The sequence below is a fragment of the Pipistrellus hanaki genome (assembly GCF_964339955.1).
Source record: "Pipistrellus hanaki genome assembly, chromosome: 1".
NCBI classification, from domain to species: Eukaryota; Metazoa; Chordata; class Mammalia; order Chiroptera; family Vespertilionidae; genus Pipistrellus; species Pipistrellus hanaki.
The window spans coordinates 8,250,111-8,269,162 of NC_140503.1; the positions used below are offsets into that span (position 1 = coordinate 8,250,111).

General features: G+C 43.4%; 3 protein-coding genes across 4 annotated transcripts; 2 read left to right on the plus strand and 1 right to left on the minus strand.

Annotated features, from left to right (window-relative positions):
• The first annotated feature begins 102 nt into the window (after positions 1 to 102).
• GON7 (GON7 subunit of KEOPS complex) lies at positions 103 to 4,199 on the plus strand. The gene is made up of 2 exons (XM_084898761.1): positions 103 to 367; positions 3,812 to 4,199. Exons 1-2 carry the CDS (start codon positions 160 to 162, stop codon positions 3,904 to 3,906), a joined length of 303 nt encoding a protein of 100 aa, XP_084754887.1. The 5' UTR covers positions 103 to 159; the 3' UTR covers positions 3,907 to 4,199.
• Positions 4,200 to 7,740: 3,541 nt separating this feature from the next.
• LOC311630034 (four and a half LIM domains protein 1-like) lies at positions 7,741 to 10,020 on the plus strand. Its single transcript, XM_084898747.1, has one exon. It carries the CDS (start codon positions 7,888 to 7,890, stop codon positions 8,728 to 8,730), a length of 843 nt encoding a protein of 280 aa, XP_084754873.1. The 5' UTR covers positions 7,741 to 7,887; the 3' UTR covers positions 8,731 to 10,020.
• A 6,769-nt stretch (positions 10,021 to 16,789) lies between these two features.
• On the minus strand, positions 16,790 to 19,030 carry LYSET (lysosomal enzyme trafficking factor). Of its 2 annotated transcripts, none has more exons than XM_084890860.1 (2): positions 18,936 to 19,030; positions 16,790 to 18,044 (listed from the first exon to the last, which is right to left on the minus strand). In XM_084890860.1, exon 2 carries the CDS (start codon positions 18,026 to 18,028, stop codon positions 17,633 to 17,635), a length of 396 nt encoding a protein of 131 aa, XP_084746986.1. In that variant the 5' UTR covers positions 18,029 to 18,044; positions 18,936 to 19,030; the 3' UTR covers positions 16,790 to 17,632. The 2 variants fall into 2 exon arrangements, with proteins under 2 accessions (XP_084746986.1, XP_084746985.1); XM_084890859.1 differs by lacking the exon at positions 18,936 to 19,030 and adding an exon at positions 18,524 to 18,929.
• Positions 19,031 to 19,052: the final 22 nt, after the last annotated feature.

Genomic DNA, 19,052 nt, shown 5'->3' on the forward strand with positions numbered 1-19,052 from the left:
CCTAGGAACCAATCCCCAGAAAGAGAAGCGAAGGAAGGGGGAGGAGCGACTTCCGACAAACGGAAGTCACTCCTCTCCCTTCTCCCGCCTGCGCCGGCTTGGTTTCCGCTTCCGGGAGGTAGCTTCGGTTAGCGCGCTCCCGGCCGCTCAGCGGTTGCCATGGAGATCTCGGGCGAGTACGTTGGCCGGGACGGGCAGCGGCACCAGCTGCGGGTGCCCTGTGAGGCGCCCGACGACGCTGACCCTCTCCAGGGCCTATTGTCGGGCGTGGCCCGGATGAGGGAGCTGGTGGCCCAGCTGTTGGACCCCCAGGTGCAGCGGGAAGCGCAGGACAGACCGGCGGCGGCTCCGGGCGAGGCCGCGGACGGTGAGCTCCGAGGCAGTGTGGGGCGGGGAGGTGTGGGAACCCGGGGGAAATCTGTTCGGGGAGCCCGTAGAGTTGTAGACTTGACAAAAGCTCCGAGGGAAGAAGAATTCCACCTAAATATCTTTTTTTTTACACCTTCCGCCCTGTCTGGGCGGAATTGAGGCTGGTTGATCTACTTATACCCAAGCGTGTTCACCACTATTTCATTCATATCACACCACACGAAAACACACTGCCGGCCCCATGGCTAAGCCTCGACCTATGAACCAAGAGGTCACGGTTGGATTCCTGGTCAGGCAATGGATCAGTGATTTTCCTCATTGATCTCTCTCTCTTTCTCTCTTTTTTCCCTTTCCCCCTCCTCCCCTCCTTCCCTTTCTCTCTGAAATCAATAAAAATATATATTTAGAAAACAAGACAACAAACAAGAGAGCCTGCTGAACGCCCACTTTGTACCAGGCACGGGGCTGAGCCCTGGAGAAAGAATGAGGTGGGGTCTGGCCAGGCAGCTCAGTTGGTTAGAGTGTGGGCTGCTATGGTTGCGGGTTCCATCTGGATCAGGGCTCATATAGGAATCAACCAGTGAATGTATAAATAAGTGGGACAACATGGATATTTCTCTTCTCTCTTTCTCTCCTCTCTCATTCTCCCCCTTCCTCTCGCTAACTAAAATAGAATAAAAATAAAAATACAAAAAGAAGGAAAGAAAAACAAAAGTGAATGTGATTCCGTTACTCTCCTTGTGGATGGATCTCGGAGTGATGAAGGGTGAAACAGGCAGACATTACGGAGTGAAAGTGTGACCCCAGGACCATTTGGAATGACTGCAAACCGAGAGAAGCCCGAAAGGCTTCGGAGAGGGCACGGCCTGAGCTGGCTGTTTTACCAACTGTGCTCCATTACAAACATGTGGAAGACTGGCATCTACCAAAGAATAAGAACAGGTTCCAAAGATTGGGACGGACTTTGCTTTGACGAGTCCTAAGACTCCAGGCACTGCCCTCCCATATCCCAGTTTTGTAGGTGCAATTTTAAAATAGAAAAGTGAAATTTGACTGCATTAATATTTTTAAAATATTGTCTCAAATGCAAAAATAGGTATTCATTTTGACTGCCCCGAATGGAAGAACCTATGAACTAAATATTGGAGTCAGGGCTTAACTCCGCTGTATAGTAGCTGAAAATGTACTTTTCTTTCTTTTCTTTCTTTTCCATTTTGACTGCATCTTGATAGTTCAGTTAATGTGAAGGAGCCAGTGTGGAACGTTACACAGTTCAGAGAACAGATTGTTTTCATGTCACATATATTGAGAGTGAAGTCCTGTTTTTTTGGCTCCTGAAGGTACCTCTCTAATCTCTTGAAAAAATATGTCATAATTGGCACATGGACAGGAGTATAACTAGAGCCATTTTTTAAAAATCTGTCATTACTTATTGGAAAAACAACTGCCACCTGTTCTATTAATGGTGGATCAAGCTGCTTTGACTAATGACTGGCCAATCAGTAGAAACCACAACACTGGAAGCTGCTGAATAGTCTATTGAGATCCTCCCCTGGGAGCTCCCCTAAAATTCTCTCTCTCTCTCTCTCTCTCTCTCTCTCTCTCTCTCTCTCTCTCTCTCTCTCCCCTAAAATTCTCTCTCGCTCCACATCAGTGTTTCTCTCTCCCTCCCTCCTTCCCTCTCTCCCACTCTCTCTGAAAATCAGAGGGGGAAAAATATCCTCAGGTGAGGATTAACAACAACAAAAAGATAATAGAGATTAAATGGTGAATGTTATGTTATATGAATTATATCTCAACAATGTATAAAATAAAAAATTAGTAAAGCAAAGTGATAGAACTTAATACTAAAAATAATCCAGTTACCAAATACAAAGGAATTGAATAGACAGTTCTTCAGAACGGATATGTGCAACCAATAAGCACATGGAAAGATGTTCAACATCATTGGCCAGCAGGAAAATGCAAATCAAAACCACAATGAGATACCACTGCATGTTCACTAGGATGTCTATAATAAAAAGAACAATAACATGTTGGCTAGCATATGAAGAAATTGGAGCCTTTATAATTACTGATGAAAATGTGAAATGGCCCTAGCTGGTGTGGCCAGTTGGTTGAGTGTTGGGGTCACCAGTCAGGGCACATACCCAGGTTTTGAGTTTGATCCTGATCAGTGTGCATATGAGAGGCAACCAGTTGATGTTTCTCTCCCCCCTCACTCTTCCTCTCGCTAAAAACATTTTTTTTTAAGAAGAAATGTAAAATGGGGTATCCTCTTTAGGAAAGAGTTTCTCAAAATGTTATACATAATGCTCAGCCAGTGAGGCTCAGTGGTTAAGCATCCATCCTGAACCAAGAGGTTGCTGGTTCGATTCCCAGTCAAGGCAAATGCCCGGGTTTTAGAAGGGGCAATGCAGGAGGCAGCCAATTGATGTTTCTACTTCTCCATCCCTCGCCCTTCCTCTCTCTAAAATCAATACAAACATATTTTTAAAAAAACACACACACGAAGTTAAGCATAAAGTTAACCATTTATTGATCCAGCAATTCCACTCCTAGTTTTCACAAGAGAATTGGACGCATATTCAGGCAAAAACTTACACAATAATGTTCATAGCAGCATCATTCATAATAGTTAAAAAGTGGAAACAACACAAATGCTCATTAACTGCTGAGTGGATAAACAGACTGTGATATATAGTGAAATATTGTTCAGCAATAAAAAAGAATGAAGTACTGATGAATGAACCTTGAAAACATTATGCCAAGTGAAAGAAGCCAGTCACAAAAGGCCACATATTGTATGATTCCATTTATATAAAATGTCTAGAATAGACAAACGTATAGAGATAGAAAGTGGTTGCCAAGGATGGAGGACAATAGAAAGTGACTGCTAAAAGATGTGGGATTTATTTTGGGGATGATGAAAATTAGAATTATATAGTCATGTTGTATAATTTTATGAATATACTGAAAATCAAGCTGTATTTTTTATAAAAGTAAATTTTACGGTTATATGAATTATATCTTCAAAAAAGTGATAGGAACAGTTTTAAACACCAAAATTACTGAAATCTTTTTTTTTTAAATATATTTTCATTGATTTCAGACAGGAAGGGGGAGGGAGAGAGAGAGGAACATCAATGATAGGAGAGAATCACCGATCGGCCACCTTCTGCACACTCCAACCAGGGGACCGAGTCCGAAACCAGGGCATATGCCTCTACCGGGAACCGAACCGTGAACCTCTGGTTCATAGGTCAACACCCAACCATTGAACCCCACCGGCTGGACTGAAATCTTTTTAATGATATATACTTCAAATCTGGAATAGACATGGTTTTATTAATCCTAAAGTGAAATGGTTCGTTATCAACCATTTTAATTATATTTCTTTCAACCACTGAACACATTGTCATACAAATATTTATTTTAAAAGGTGATAATGAAGATGATGCAGAAGATGAAAATAACATTGATTACAGAACTAACTCAGATGGACCATCTGCAAAACGGACAAAAACATCCTCTTAAGGATAGCTTGTATGAAATGTAAAAGACTGCTGAATGCTTGCTTCTGCAGCCCACATATTAAAATTGGAACAATACAGAGAAGATTAGCATGACTCCTGCACAAGGATGACACACACATTTGTGAAGCGTTAAAAAAAAAAAAAAGGACTACAACCATATTAACATCTGCTTTAATTGAGAAAAGTGTTTGTTTTGTTCCCCTGGCACAGTTGTCAAAGAAAAGAACTTCTGTTTCCAGCAAAGACAGACATAATAAAATAAATGTTTAGAAATGAATCTGTTTTCTTGAGTGAAGAATTTCAGACTATGGAAATTATAGAGAACACTTCATAATGTGTAAAATGCTTTACGTTGGCAATTAAATTCGTATTGTTTCCTACTTTTTTAAATATATATTTTATTGATTTTTCACAGAGAGGAAGGGAGAGGGATAGAGAGTTAGAAACATCGATGAGAGAGAATCATCGATCAGCTGCCTCCTGCACATCCCCTACTGGGGATGTGCCCATAACCAAGGTACATGCCCTTGACCGGAATCGAACCTGGGACCTTTCAGTCCGCAGGCTGACGCTCTATCCACTGAGCCAAACCGGTTTCGGCTGTTTCCTACTTTTTTTTTTTTTTTTTTTTTTAAAGGTTTTTAAAATTGATTTTTAGAGAAATGTTGATGTGAGAGTGAAACATTGACAGGTTGCCTCTTGCATGCCCCCTTATCAGGGATGGAGTCTGAAACCCGGGCATATGCCTTGACTGGGAATCGAACTGAACCTTTTCATGCACAGGATGACACCCAATCAACTGAGCCACACTGGCCAGAGCTTTTTCATTTGTTTTCTATTTTAAAAAATAATTATTGAATTAATCTGCCTCTTTTAACTTCTCCTTCCGTTATAAAAAGTACATGTCACCCAGCTGGTGTGGTTCTGACCTTGGCCGGGCGACACTGGTCTACCTGCCTCTTGGGCTGTTGTGATTAAATGGGAAAAGGGATGAGCAAAGGTGGGGGCTCAGCCTTGGCCTTGACTGCCTCCTGTCTCTCTCAGTACCTCCTGTTTCTGACTGCCACCCAGCCAGCAGCCCATCTCTCAACCCAAACAAAGGGTAGACTGCTCTTTGTGGGAATTAAGGTCCCCAGGCACTGTGTACACATGATGGTAACGGCAAACATTTATTGAGCACTTGCTGTGTTCCAGGTGCCACCTCATGGCATCTCACACACTGTGAGGCGGGGACGGGAGCTGCAGAATGTTCACGCCCTCATTCCAGCATCAACCCATGAACCAAGTCACTGGTTCAATTCCCAATCAGGGCACATGCCTGGGTTATGGGCTTAATCCCCAGCCAATCAATGTTTCTCTCTCATTGATGTTTCTAGCTCTTTTTCCCTTCCCCTCTCTCTAAAATCATATATTTTTTAAAAGTACATGTCATTGCCGAAACCGGTTTGGCTCAGTGGATAGAGCATCGGCTTGGGGACTGAAGGGTCCCGGGTTCAATTCCGGTCAAGGGCATGTACCTTGGCTGCGGGCATATCCCCAGTAGGGGGTGTGCAAGAGGCAGCTGATCGATGACTCTCTCTCATCGATGTTTCTAGCTCTCTCTCTCTCCCTTCCTCTCTGTATAAAATCAATAAAATATATATTTTAAAAAAAAAAAAAGTACATGTCATGGTTTGTGGACAAAAGTATTTCAAAGAACTGACGTGAGCTAGTGATGAGATTGGGGATTGAATATAAGAATGGCAATCTGGTCCTGGCCAGGTGGTTCAATTGGTTGGAGTTGCATCCCATACCCAGTCAGGGTACATACCTCGGTTGCATGTTCACTTCCTGGTTGAGGTGCAACCAGTCAATGTATCTCTCTCTCTTTAAAAACACCAATTAAAAAATTATCCTCAGGTGAGGATTAAAAAAAAAAAGAGAGAGAATGGCAATATGTATCATAGAATTGTATACTTGAAACCTATATAATTTTATTAACCAATGTCACCCCAACAAACTTGATTAAAAAAAAAAATAGGTCTGCTTAACTAGAAGGAAAACAGGAATAGAAATACTGAATGAAGATAAAGAAGACCCCTTGAGAAAAATCCAAGGAAACCTTGAATCCACACACACCCATTATACAGAGATGATACCATTCAGGGACTATACAGGGAATGGCAAAAGTAGGTTGACAGTTGTGAATGCATGAAACAGTTTATTCTTATGCTAGAGACCTGAAAGTTTATTCTTATACTAGAGACCCGGTGCACAACAATTGTGCGTGGGGGGAGGAAGGGATTCCTCAACCCAGCCTGCGCCCTCCCTCGGTCCGGGATCCCTCCGGGGATGTCCACCTGCGGGCTTGGGCCTGCTCCCTGCCAGGCAGACATCCCCTGAGGGGTCCTTAGTGCTGCTGCAGAGGCGGGAGAGGCTCCAGCCCTGAACCTGGCTTCTGGCTGAGTGGCACGCCCCCTGTGGGAGCGCCGTGACCACCAGGGGGCAGCTCCCGCATTGAGTGTCTGCCCCCTGGTGGTCAGTGCACATCATAGCCTCTCTAAAACAGAGTAAAAAATGAAAGTAGTACAAGAAAATGGATAATAGTTTTTATAATTTCAGAGTGAAGTTTTCCTAAGCAAGTTTTTAAAAATCCAGAAACCATAATAGAAAAGATTAGTAAATATGATTACATAATAAAGTTTCTGAACATTCTGTAAATAAAAAAAGGTTAAAGTATTTCATATTTTCAGCACAAATGACTAAGAATTACTTCCTTTTGCCGAAACCGGTTTGACTCAGTGAATAGAGCATCGGCCTGCGGACTGAAAGGTCCCAGGTTCGATTCCGATCAAGGGCATGTACCAAGTAGGATGTGTGCAAGAGGCAGCTGATCGATGATTCTCTCTCATTGATGTTTCTAACTCTCTATCCCTCTCTCTTCCTCTCTGTAAAAAATCATTAAAATATATTTTTAAAAAGAAAATAAAAAAAGAATTATTTCTTTTTATGGATCTCACCTGTACCTGTCAGAAAGACAATAGAAATGGGCAAAGGAAAGGAACAACAAGATCACAAGAAATACACATGGCTTTTAAATGAAAATGTTCCACTTCCAATAAGTGAACATTAAAACCACGATAGAATATCTTTTTTTTTTTTTTTTTTTTTTTTTTTTTTTTTTTTTTACTTTCAAATTGAAAGATCACAAGTTTTGATGCAAGCTTGAGCTGGGAAGGATGTGAGGTCTGTAATACTTGTATATTGATGGCAAATATAAACTGATAAAAGCTCTTTGAAAGTCAAACTGACAATTGTGTTAAAATGTTAAATGTACATGTTCTTTGATTCAGCAAATTTACTTACAGAAATTTAACTTACGTATAACATCAGCAAGTGGACAGATCTGTTTACAAAACTATTCCCTGCAGCATTATTCTTAGTAACAAGAATAATAACAAGAGTGCACAACCCAAATAAATGTCCATTGGAAGGTTCTGGTTAAATATAGAATATTCGTATACTAGAGCATTTGTGGGGGCACTAAAATGACCAAGGTATAGCTCTGTGTTGTTAAGGATCAATCTCTAGGATATGATGTTAAATGTAAACTAGCAAAATATAGAACTGTGTAAAATGCTACTCTTGTAGACTATTGGCTTAGATATGCTTATAGTTTCTCTGAAAGGATGGTCAACCTGCTTCTAGAGAGAGTAGGGGTCGGGAGTGAGAGGGGGATTTTTCATCATATACTCATTTTGTTCTTTTTGAATTAAAAAAAATCATGTTGCATATTTTTATACACAAATACAGAAAAAGTACTGTGGAGTCTGCCACCACCACCACCACCACCACGGCTGCCACGGCCACCTCTGGGACAGCTGCGCTCCTGAGCATCCCAGGGCAGCGTGTTGGAAGTTACTGACCGCTACACCCATCCCTCACCAGATCCATCTCCTCCACACATTCAGGGTGAGACCCCTCCATATACCAACTGTGCTCCATGTCTGAGAAGCTTAGCTGCCACTACTGCAAGGACTCCCTGCACGGGAAGAAGTACGTGGAGAAGGATGGCAGCCACTGCTGCCTGTGCTGCTACGACAAGTACTGCGCCAACACCTGCACCGAATGCCACCAGACCATCGGTGCAGACGCCAAGGAGGTCCACTATAAGGAAGGCTTCTGGCACGACTACTGCTTCCGCTGTAGCCATTGCCAGCGCCCCTTGGCCACCGAGACCTTTGTGGCCAAAGAGAACAAGATCCTGTGCAAAGAGTGCAACATGATTGAGAGCGCCCTCATCTGCAAGGGCTGCTCAAATCCCATTCTGGCAGGCGAACAGAACGTAGAGTACAAGGGGACCGTATGGCACCAAGACTGCTTCACCTGCAGCGACTGCAAGCAAGTCATCGGGACGGGAAGCTTCTACCCTAAAGAGGAGGAATTCTACTGCATGGCTTGCTATGAGGCCAAATTTGCCAAGCGCTGCGTAAAGTGCGACAAGGCCATCATCTCTGGAGGAATCACTTACCAGGACCAGCCCTGGCATGCCGACTGCTTTGTGTGTGTCACCTGCTCAAGGAAGCTGGCCGGGCAGCGTTTCACGGCTGTGGAAGACCAGTACTACTGCGTGGATTGCTACAAGAACTACGTGGCTAAGAAGTGTGCTGGGTGCAAGAACCCCATCACTGGGTTCGGTAAGGGCTCCAGTGTAGTGACCTATGAAGGGCAATCCTGGCATGACTACTGCTTCCACTGCAAAAAGTGCGCCATGAATCTGGCCAGCAAGCGCTTTGTTTTCCATGAGGAGCAAGTGTTTTGCCCTGACTGCGCCAAAAAGCTGTAAAGTGACAGGGGCTCCTGTCTCGTAAAATGGAATTGTCTTGTTTTTCTGTGTTCTCACCCTCTGCCCTGCACTATCCATAGGGTAAGAGTTGTCTGTCACCTCTTCCAAGTTGTTCCTTCTGTCTTTCCTCCTATTTTACAGTATTACTCAAATAAGGGCACTCACATTAGGATTTAGCACAAAGCGACCCCACGGCAGAGTTAATGTTGCAATGGCTACAGTTAAAAAACAAAAACAACAACAACAAAAAAACACTTAGTTTACTTTTCTGCATATTTATCTTAGAGCAGAAAAGCACCAGCCAGTTAGCTGCTTAGGGACGTAAGCGAGAAACCCAGGAGATAAGGCCCCCACCAGGTGCCCTTCCTGGCCCTGCGGGGACCCATCGTGTCATCACAGGACACGCAGTTGCACTGGCTACTCCAACTCCCTGTCCACCGTTCTGAGAGTAGAATGAGGACTTACCGAAATGCATGGTTTAACTTCCTCGTCAAAACCTTCTTTCTGTTCTTTGTGCTTTCAGTACAAATTTCCAGAATACTAACATTTGAACTTAGCTGTGATCCTAAGCTGACCTTTTTCCCGTACTAAGGTTCGAGTTGCCTGTGTGCTGTTTTCTGGACATTCCTACTTCCCAGCATGGGACACGCGGGTGATGCAGGCAAATCGGAGAGAACGGCCTGTTTCAAAGGAGCAGTGTCACAGTGAATTCTGGAAGCTAACAAAACTAACCCAGCTGTCCTTTCTCTCTTAATAGTTTTTAGTTAATAGCATAGTTTATGGGTTTGGAGACTTACATGAAAACACTTGAGTCCTTCAAATGTTCCTAAAGTTTTGAAATCATCATACAGAAGTAACCATGAAACTCCAGGGGGGTTCTGAGCAGGTGCCAGGACTGTCATTGACACCGATGTGGCATTTCCAAACAATGGCAAGTTGAATCCCATGTGACAATAGCTCTCCGCTGTTCGGGCTGTGCTAGAGGCTTGCCAGCATCCCTTCTCTGTGATTCTTAGGGTTGTTTCTCACGAGCTTAGCTCCTCAGGGAGGAGGGCCACCATCCTCACAGGAAGAACCACCTACTTACTGTAGTCTCGCTGTTACATCGTTACATTACATAACGGATAGCGTGAGAGGATGTCAAAGTGGACGTGGAAAGACAAGACATATTAACACACTCCTACAGTGGTTAGAGAAGCAGACGTGTCGTTTCTACATTTTGTCATTAGCTATTATCACCTAACGTGTCAAGGTGTCCTTACGGAATAAAGCAACATAAATTTAAAAAAAGTTATTGTGAAACTTTCTAATGATTTTTACTTTCCAAAAGTCATGCTTTAAATTTAGTAAGGGCAAAAAATGAACCAATCCAGACTTAAGTAAAAAATCCACCCTGCCACTGTGGCTCAGCAGTTGAGCATTGAACCAGGAACCCAGAGGTCACCGATTTGATACCCAGTCAGGGCACATGCCCGGTCCCAAGCAGGAGACAGCTGATCGGGGATGTTTCTCTCTCATCAATCCTTCTCCCTTCCTTTCTCTCTAAAAGTCTTTTTTTTTTAATCCACATTTCCCATCTGACTACTATTTGTAAGATTAGGGAACACAAAGTGATTTCTAAAGAAGTTTGCAAAACAAAACACAACCAAAATAGAAAAATAAAAAGGTTAGGAAAACTGGACTAAATATGAGGTAGGATACCATAATAATAATATTTTTTTAAAAAAGAAAAAAAAAAAAGGTCAGAGGTGTTTCTAAAACCAAAGTGCCTTGCCTTGAAGAAATTGCCTCCAGCCAGTACATTATTTTTAAACTATTAGCAAATTTCAGTGTAGCTGCGACTTTTCCATTCTCAGGTGACCTTTGGGATCAGAATTGCTCTATTTAAAGACATGGCCCAGGAAACAGTGAATGCTAGACAGTAAGCTGCTATTTAAATCTTTTAAAAAGCAGCAGTTCATATAGGGGCCATTGGGAATTTACTCTGGTGCCAAAAATCCTGCTGAAGATAGAGCCACTTGTAGAAAAACATTATGAGTTTAAATAAGTGCTTTATGCAGCCACAGTATTGCCCTGAACGCCAGAACACTATAATGTGTGTGGTAGTTCTCAGGGGTCTTCATGACACTTGGTGCATGTTAGGTGGTTTTCTCAAGGCTCTAACCACCACTTAAAACATACACTTGTTTGTGAATGTGGTATGTTTTTCTCTGCATCAAGAAGGAAAACCCTGCTCTGGCCAGGTAGCTCAGTTGGTTAGAGCATCTTCCTGATACACCAAGATTGAAGGTTCAATCCCTGGTCAGGGCACATATAGGAATCAACCAATGAAGGCATAAATAAATGGGACAACAAACCGATGTTTTCTTTAAAAAAAAAAAAAAAAAAAGAATCCCAAGACAACCAACATAACAAGAATTGTTGGCAAAAATAAATTGGGAGACTCATTTAATATTTTGGCCTTAAAAGAATATATCAGTCCATGCTGAAACCTGAAAGTTTAATAATTACCATATTTTCTGGCGTATAAGACGACCCCCTAATTTTACAGTTAAAACATAGGTTTAGGCCTGTGTTCGCTGTATAAGACTACCCCCCACTTCAAAGAAAAGACTTACTTTGCCGTCAAGATCTGCAGGTAATTTTTGTGCAATTTTGGTCTTTTGCCCCCGATTTTCGGTTGACTTTTTTTCGTTTCAAAAGTCATCTTATACGCCGGAAAATACGGGTATCTACAATAGTGTCAACAACAAAAAATAGAAGTTTAGCCAAAACTGGTGTGGCTCAGTGGATAGAGCATCAGCCTGCGGATTGAAAGGTCCCGGGTTCGGTTCTGGTCAAGGGCTATCAATGTTTCTTTTTTTTCTTTTTTTAAGTATATTTTATTGATTTTTTACAGAGAGGAAGAGAGAGGGATAGAGAGTTAGAAACATTGATGAAAGAATCATCGATCAGCTGCCTCTTGCACACCCCTCCACTGGGGATGTGCCCGAAAGGTACATGCCCTTGACCGGAATCAAACCCGGGACCTTTCAGTCCGCAGGCTGACGCTCTATCCACTGAGCCAAACCAGTTTTGGTGTGATCAATGTTTCTAACTGTCTATCCCTCTCCCTTTCTGTCAAAAAAAAAAACAAAAACAAAAAAACATATATATATATATATATATATATATATATATATATATTAGGTTTACTTTAAAAAAAAGTTTAATAAATAAACTTATCTAGCATGTAAGAAAGATTATGCTCTGCACTTAGCAGTAAATATTAACTTTAACCTTTATTCTCCTTGGAGAGTGAACTAGACTGTTTTGCAGTCTAGTGAGAGAGGTATTCAGTGACAGCATCACTCATGCAATAAATAATTACCAAGCACCTACTGCTCTAGGCACTGGGGCAGAGGGCATACAGCAGTGAACAGGCAGAATTGCTCCGCTCATGGAGTTTAGATCCTGACAAAACAAATGTCATGTGATATCATATGGTTAAGTGCTTCTGAGAAAAACAGGGAAGGGGGATGCTGGATTTTCAATTGGGTGGCGAGAGGCAGCCTCACTAAGCTGGCACTTGAGCAGAGGTCTGAAGAAGGTGATGGAGCAGGCCAGGGCCAAGCACCCAGGCGGACAGGACAGAGTGCCAAGGCCCTGAAACAGGTTTTTCTGGTGTGTTCTAGAATCAAGAAAACCAGTGTGGCTGGAGTGGAGTCAGGGGCTGAGAGAGTATTAGGAACTGAAGCAAAGGTCAAGGGCCGCTTATGACTGGATGACTTTGGCTTTTATTCTGAGAAGGGAAACCACAGGAGGAACTTTTGAGAGGGGTGAGAGTTTAAAAGGGTCCCTCGTCAAGTGTTTGGCAGCCATCTTGAAGGGGACTTAAGGAGCAGATTTTGGTGGGTGGAGAGATCAGCAGCTTAGATTTGGACATCTAGTAAATATCAAGTAGGCAGTTGGATATTCAAATCCACGGCTCGGGAGAGAAAGAGACAAGGTAGTAATGGGCATTTAAAGCCATGAGCCTGGATGAGATGATCAAGGGAGGAGAAAGAGAAAAGGGACCAGGGGTATGTCAACCTTTAGAAATCAGGCAGATCCCCCAAAAGCAAAGGAGACGGGAGGAGCTGGTAAGGAAGAGAAAAACCAGAAGACTATCTAGAACTGGGCTAATGCATAGTGGCTACTGGCCACTTGTGGCTATTTAAATTCTAATTGAAACTTTAAACCCAGTTCCCCAGTCTCAAGGGTTCATTTCATGTGGCTCATGGCTACTGAAGGGAACGGCACAGATAAAGGACATTCCATCCTCGCTGAAGTCCTACTGAGCAGTCGTGATAAGAAGCCAACTGAAGAAAGTCTCAGAGAGGGAATGTGTCAAAAGCAGCTACTAAGTAATATGAGACCCGAGACTTGACCAATGGATCCAGTTCTGTGTAAGTTACCAGTGCCCACTTGACAAGAACACAGGTAGGTAGAGTGGGGGCAAAAACCTTCAGGATAAACTGCAGGAGAGGAGTTGGAATCAGAATATGCAGACACCTCATCCCAAACGTGGGCCCCAGCTGGCAGCAGTCTGCAGTCTGCTCGCGGAGGTCCACGGCTGAGGGACCTGACAGGCCTAGCCCGCACTCCTGGTGCTTCTGCCCAGATGCATTCCATGCAGTTCAGGACCATGGATGTCACCCCTGGGCTCACCTCCTGCTTCCGGTTTTCTCCGGCTGTGGGGCTGGGTCTTGTCACGTCTGGAGAAGCAGGACTGAAGCTGTCCTCTCCCTCACCTTGCCACCTGACCACCCCAGCCTGTCCTGATGGTCTGCAGCATTCCTGGCTGACTGCCCTGGATCCTGGCCTTCAGTCAGTGACTTCCCCTGCAATCATAACCTCTGATTTCTCCATGGTAACACGCTGGAACTACATATATCGGTTATAAGGCTCTGGTCAGTAGGCCTCCCCATTCCTATCCAATAATAGTAATATGCAAATTGACCATCACTCCAACACACAAGATGGCTGCTCCATGTGGTCAAAGGTCCTGCCCCCATGTGGACACAAGATGGCCACCACAAGATGGCCAGCAAGGAGGGCAGTTGAAAGGGACTAGGCTGGCAGAGGAGGGAAGTTGGGGGCAACCAGGCCTGCAGGGGAGGGCAGTTAGGGGCAAACAGGCTGGCAGGAGCGTTGTTAGGGGGTAATCAGGCTGACAGGCAGAAACAGTTAGGGGCAATCAGGAAGGCAGGCAGGCAAGCAGTTGGGAGCCAGCAGTCCTGGATTGTGAGAGGGATGTCCGACTGCATCGGGCCTATATGGGCAGTCAGACATCTCTCGAGGGGTCCCAGATTGGAGAGGATGCAGGCTGGGCTGAAGGGACACCCTATCCTCCTGGCACCGTGCATGAATTTTGTACACCAGGGCTCTAGTGTAATAATAAAGTCTATTTAAACCTGGTGGAGGAGTGGGAACAGAAAATATAAACACCTCTTTTAAAATTTTGCAATTCAAACAGCTAGAGTGAAGTTACTGTGAAATATTTTTTGAGGCTGTTACAAAAACACAGATCTCGTGACTAACAATGGAGTCTTTATGGTGCAGAAAACCCTGACAGAAGCACTTGAAGACCTGCCTCTCAAAACAGGACTGCCTGGGCTATGCCCACAGAAATGGATGTAACTGGCTGAGAAGGGATCCTGTCATTGCTCATATGAGCTTTGCTACTTTTATTTCTTTGGGTGATTCTAATATACACCCACAGTTCAAGACCCCACTCACTGCCTTAGATCAAAACAAAAATACTGATGCACAATGATTCCCCATCATGGTCTAGAATTACATGGCACTTAAAACATATGTTGTAGAATTTATAATGACGGCAAATGTTTGGTGCAAACATGAGTCACCTGGTATTGTGGCAAGCTTTTTTTGCCAGTATTTTTTAGATTAAAATGTTAAACCCATCCAAAAAAATCCACATTAGATAATCTCAATAAAGACTTCAACAATACCCAAGGTAAATGGAATATACCAGTTTGATTATATTATGGGTACAGTTATTCTCTTGGGCGTACTTTATTTAATGATTCCTCTTCCGCAAAGAAAAGCTTTTTGTTACCACTCTATTTTTCTCAAACCTGGAAGCAAATACTGACTGGTTAGGGATCCTCAGGTGCTTGTCTCTTTCCTAGAATCTCTGATGCACTTCCCTTATTTGCCATTTAACTCACTACCTAATCCTGTAGTCACTGTGTTTTTGTAGCCACTGATTTTTTATATTTTTTGAGAATATAAAATAAATGATGACCTGCTATAATAATAGTCTCCAATCCATCCATTTTAACCTCCCCTTCAGTCTAATAGAGCTAGGAGATAAATTTCACCTTTCCCTCTAACGAGTGCTTTGAACTCTTAGTCATAGAAAAAATAGTAATAACCCAACTTGAATAATTAATTCCTAAATAATCAAAAACAGATTAACTCTGAAATCTGAAACATTTAGAAATACTGGTAATTAACATTTCTATTACCAAGAAAATATTATCTTGAAAGACAGAGATGAGCATTTAGTTACCAAGTTTCAGTATTAGAATTTGAAGAGATGAAATGCACCTCCATAAAAAATGAAGTCACTTTACAAGTGACCAATTCACAAACCTTGTAGTATACCAAACATTTGTCAATCAAAAAAGTAACAAATAATTTTCTTAAATCATTTCCAAACTATCACTGCTTCAAGACTAATCAAATGAATCAAACTGCTCAACAATTTTCCTCAAATTATTGAGAAGCAATAGATTGGAATGATAGAGCTGGAGATCTGGAGCCAGACATCCCCATTTCAATGTCCTGGCTCTTCCACTTACTTGCTGTGTGGTCATGGGCAAGTTATTAATTCCTATGTGCTTCAGTTTTCCTCATTGTACTCCTCTGTAAATGGCTCTAGTACTGGAACATACCAGCCTCACAGGGTTGTCATGAAGAATGAATGCGAATCATTCAACACAGTACCTGCAGCAAAAATGCTGTCAAACCATGGTAAGTCAAGGACTGTCTGTAATTAGCAAGTACTCAAAAGATACAAGTGACTGGGCTATCTGTCCTTCACAGAGATGCACACACTTCAAACTGCCGCTGACTGAAGATTCTATGTACTGTAGTGGAAGAGAAATCACTTCAGGAACTAGACCTACGGAGGCAGTAAAGGAAAGACATGGGACTACATCAGAGAAGAATCTGATCTTGCTGCTTTTGAGTTGCAAAAGTACCTGCTTTATCTTTCAAGTAAAAGATTGCTGTGGAAAGCGCAGCATTCCATTCTAGTCAAATCAGACTTAAAGGCTGAGATGGCTAGACATGTTTAGATTTCCAGTAGCCCATGCACATTGAGAAAGCCTTCCTCAATGACACCATTTCCATTCTGAAGCATGCGAGCAGGCAGTGCGCAGTGCTGAAACAGCAGTCATTTGTGAGAAGCGCTGTAGCTGTGGTTAGGAACAGGCGTCAGATGCCTGGTTACAACTCTGGCTGTGCCACCTACCAGCTGCGTGACTCCTCTGGCACGTTACTTAACTGCTCCACCTCAGCGTCCTTATCTGTAAAATCTAGCTAATTGTTAGCTCACAGGGCTCTTGCATTGAGTTCACTTATGCAAAGTTCTTAGTACAGGACCCAACAGAGTAAGCACTCAAAACGTTATTAAAACCTATCAGTGTGAAACATTTCCCTGGTATTAATGGCACAACTGTATAAAAACATATCTTAATTTCACCCAGAAGAAAAAAAAAATAATCCTAAAATCTAATATTTCCATTTTTTAGATATTTGTATTGGTACCAGACATGAGGTAGTAAGTACAAATGCACAGGAGGAAGTACAAGGGTCACATCTTCATGCAACTCACCTATCGCCTAAAGACCAGCCGTGAGGCTAGGAAGGAGAATCAGGATGACCTGATAGCATCTTTTAGAGCTACCACATCTGACAGGCACTGGAACAAGTGTTTTCATTGATCACCTTGTTTTCATCCCCTATGTATAAGTTAGATTTCTCAGCTTCCAAACAGTCTCTTCCCAAGTTCTTCTTCTTTTTTTTTAATCAGTAGCATTAAGAATGCCAATAGCGCCCAACCAGTGTGGCTCAGTGGATAGAGCGTCGTCCTGAGGACTGAAAGGTCCCAGGTTCAATTCCGGTCAAGGGCATGTACCTTGGTTGTGAGCACATCCCCAATAGGGGGTGTGCAAGAGGCAGCTGATCGATGATTCTCTCTCATTGATGTTTCTAACTCTGTATTTTAAAAAAACTTAGAAAATATAAGCCATCATTAAAAAAAGAAAAAAAAAGAATGCAATAGCATTAACCAAAAGGAGGAACAAATTCTGCCTATCAGGACACCAAACAGCCCAATAATTTTATACCAATTTCTCACACGCTGATAAGATAGTTGGCTTACTCAGAAAAGGATGAATTGGTGTCTTAGTCGGAAGAATTTTAAAGCAAGCCAAGTAATTGTATAAAATTTAAATTTTATGACCATGTTTGGACCTTTTTACACATTAAACACAATGGAAATGTTCATATTCATTTTTTCCCCCAAAGGAAAAATCTCTGAACCATCGCTAGGTTGCACAGTAGGAAAAAAAAAATAGGAGCTTAGGAACTTATTCAAGTTTCTGAAGAATACAAAGAACAGACATGATTTTACTTCCAAAATCTGGTCAACAACATTATTTTGTAGTACTGTATCTCAGGCTTCACCTAAACACTCATTAGTCAGATAAAGATAGCCCCCAGTGACATTTTTTAAAAAGCCTCTGCCCCACCACAACTTCCTGAGATCTGTGAAAAAAACTGGTCTTGTGATCAGGCTCCACACAGCACTGACAGTTTTGTAATCACAAGGGGAAAACGGTGACTGAGTCTACGTGTCAATTAGTTGCAGTCTGCTGATCTGATTAGAAGCCTTGACAAACGCCTGGTGGCGATTGCAAATAACTGCCAAGCATATGGGGATGATACAGTAGCCCACCGTTTTGGGGTCAGCTCTTGTACAAGAATATAGGAACAAAAACATCTGTAAGTAAGGTATCAGAAAAACAACTGTCCAAAACCAAAATGGCAGGGAGAGGAACCGAGCCTTCAAGGAGTGCGTCCATGTGGTTCCTTCCCGGGGCTCCTCTGGGTGCTGTTGAATGTGTTCCAGGGCCAGTCTGTTGTAAGTCTCATTGATTTCAAAAACATAGTAAAATGCTGCTGCACTTGCCAACAGGTACAATCCCACTCCAATCCATCCCATCCGCTGGCGAAAATTCATCATTCTCCATGCTCTGTGCCTTCAAATTTAAAAAAAAATAAAATAAATAGAAAATACAGTTAGGGTTTAGCAACGCTGTCAGGGCAACTGTTCCAAATGTACTTGCTTTTACTTCCAACGACTTCTAAAACACCCCATGACTACAGTTACGGTTTAAATAAGGTAAATATGAAGACATATATGAACACATATAAACAACTTACAGGTGGTTCGAGGGAATGGCTCTGAGGAAGTACAAAGCGTTTCAGTGTTGAGTGAGTCTGGTTTTATGTGAATCCCACAGAGTAACTCCCTGCATATGGCTGGCTTACATAGGTCCAGTACACCTTCCATTAAAAAACACTGGAATCGAAGTGGTCTCCTAAGGAACACTTCACTTTTGCAGTGCAAACACTTTCTGACTTCAGAGCATTGCTTCAGAGCGAACACTTGGTTCTGCAAGTCAAACCAATGCCGGGGGGGCCCCCCTGGTCAGGACAGTAACTCTTCAACACTTACAAGGGTCCCGAGAATCTTGCTGTTCCCACGGCAAGAGTTAAAGAGTCACTCAGTTCTGAATACTCGGGTAGCTTTGGCATGTCAGAGAAAGCCACCATAAGAGAGATCCCCGGCGTCACCGGCTGGGGAGCGGTGGACACGACCCGCCCGGAGCACCCGCTGGGTGTGAGTAAGCGCGGCGGGTCACGCGGCGGCCAGCCCCGGAGCCCCCAGCGCTGTCACCGGCCCCGCCGGAGACTCCCCAGCCGGCCCCGCCCCCCGTCACGCTGCTGCGCCCGGGGCCGCGGCCAGGGCTGTGCGGGGCGGCGTCCGTCCCGGGCCTCTCCGCCTTGCAGCGCCGGGAGCCCAGTGCCGGGCAGCGGCCAGCGGCCAGCGGCCGAGCCTGCAGAGGAGGGCAGGCGCCGGATCTCACCTTCCTGTCTGGCTTGGCCCGCCCGCTTGCCGTCCCGGATGCTGCCACAGTCGGGGCTTCCGGCTCGTCCCGGAAGCGCGCACGCCCCGCCTCGAAAGGCCTGCCCTTCGCGACGTC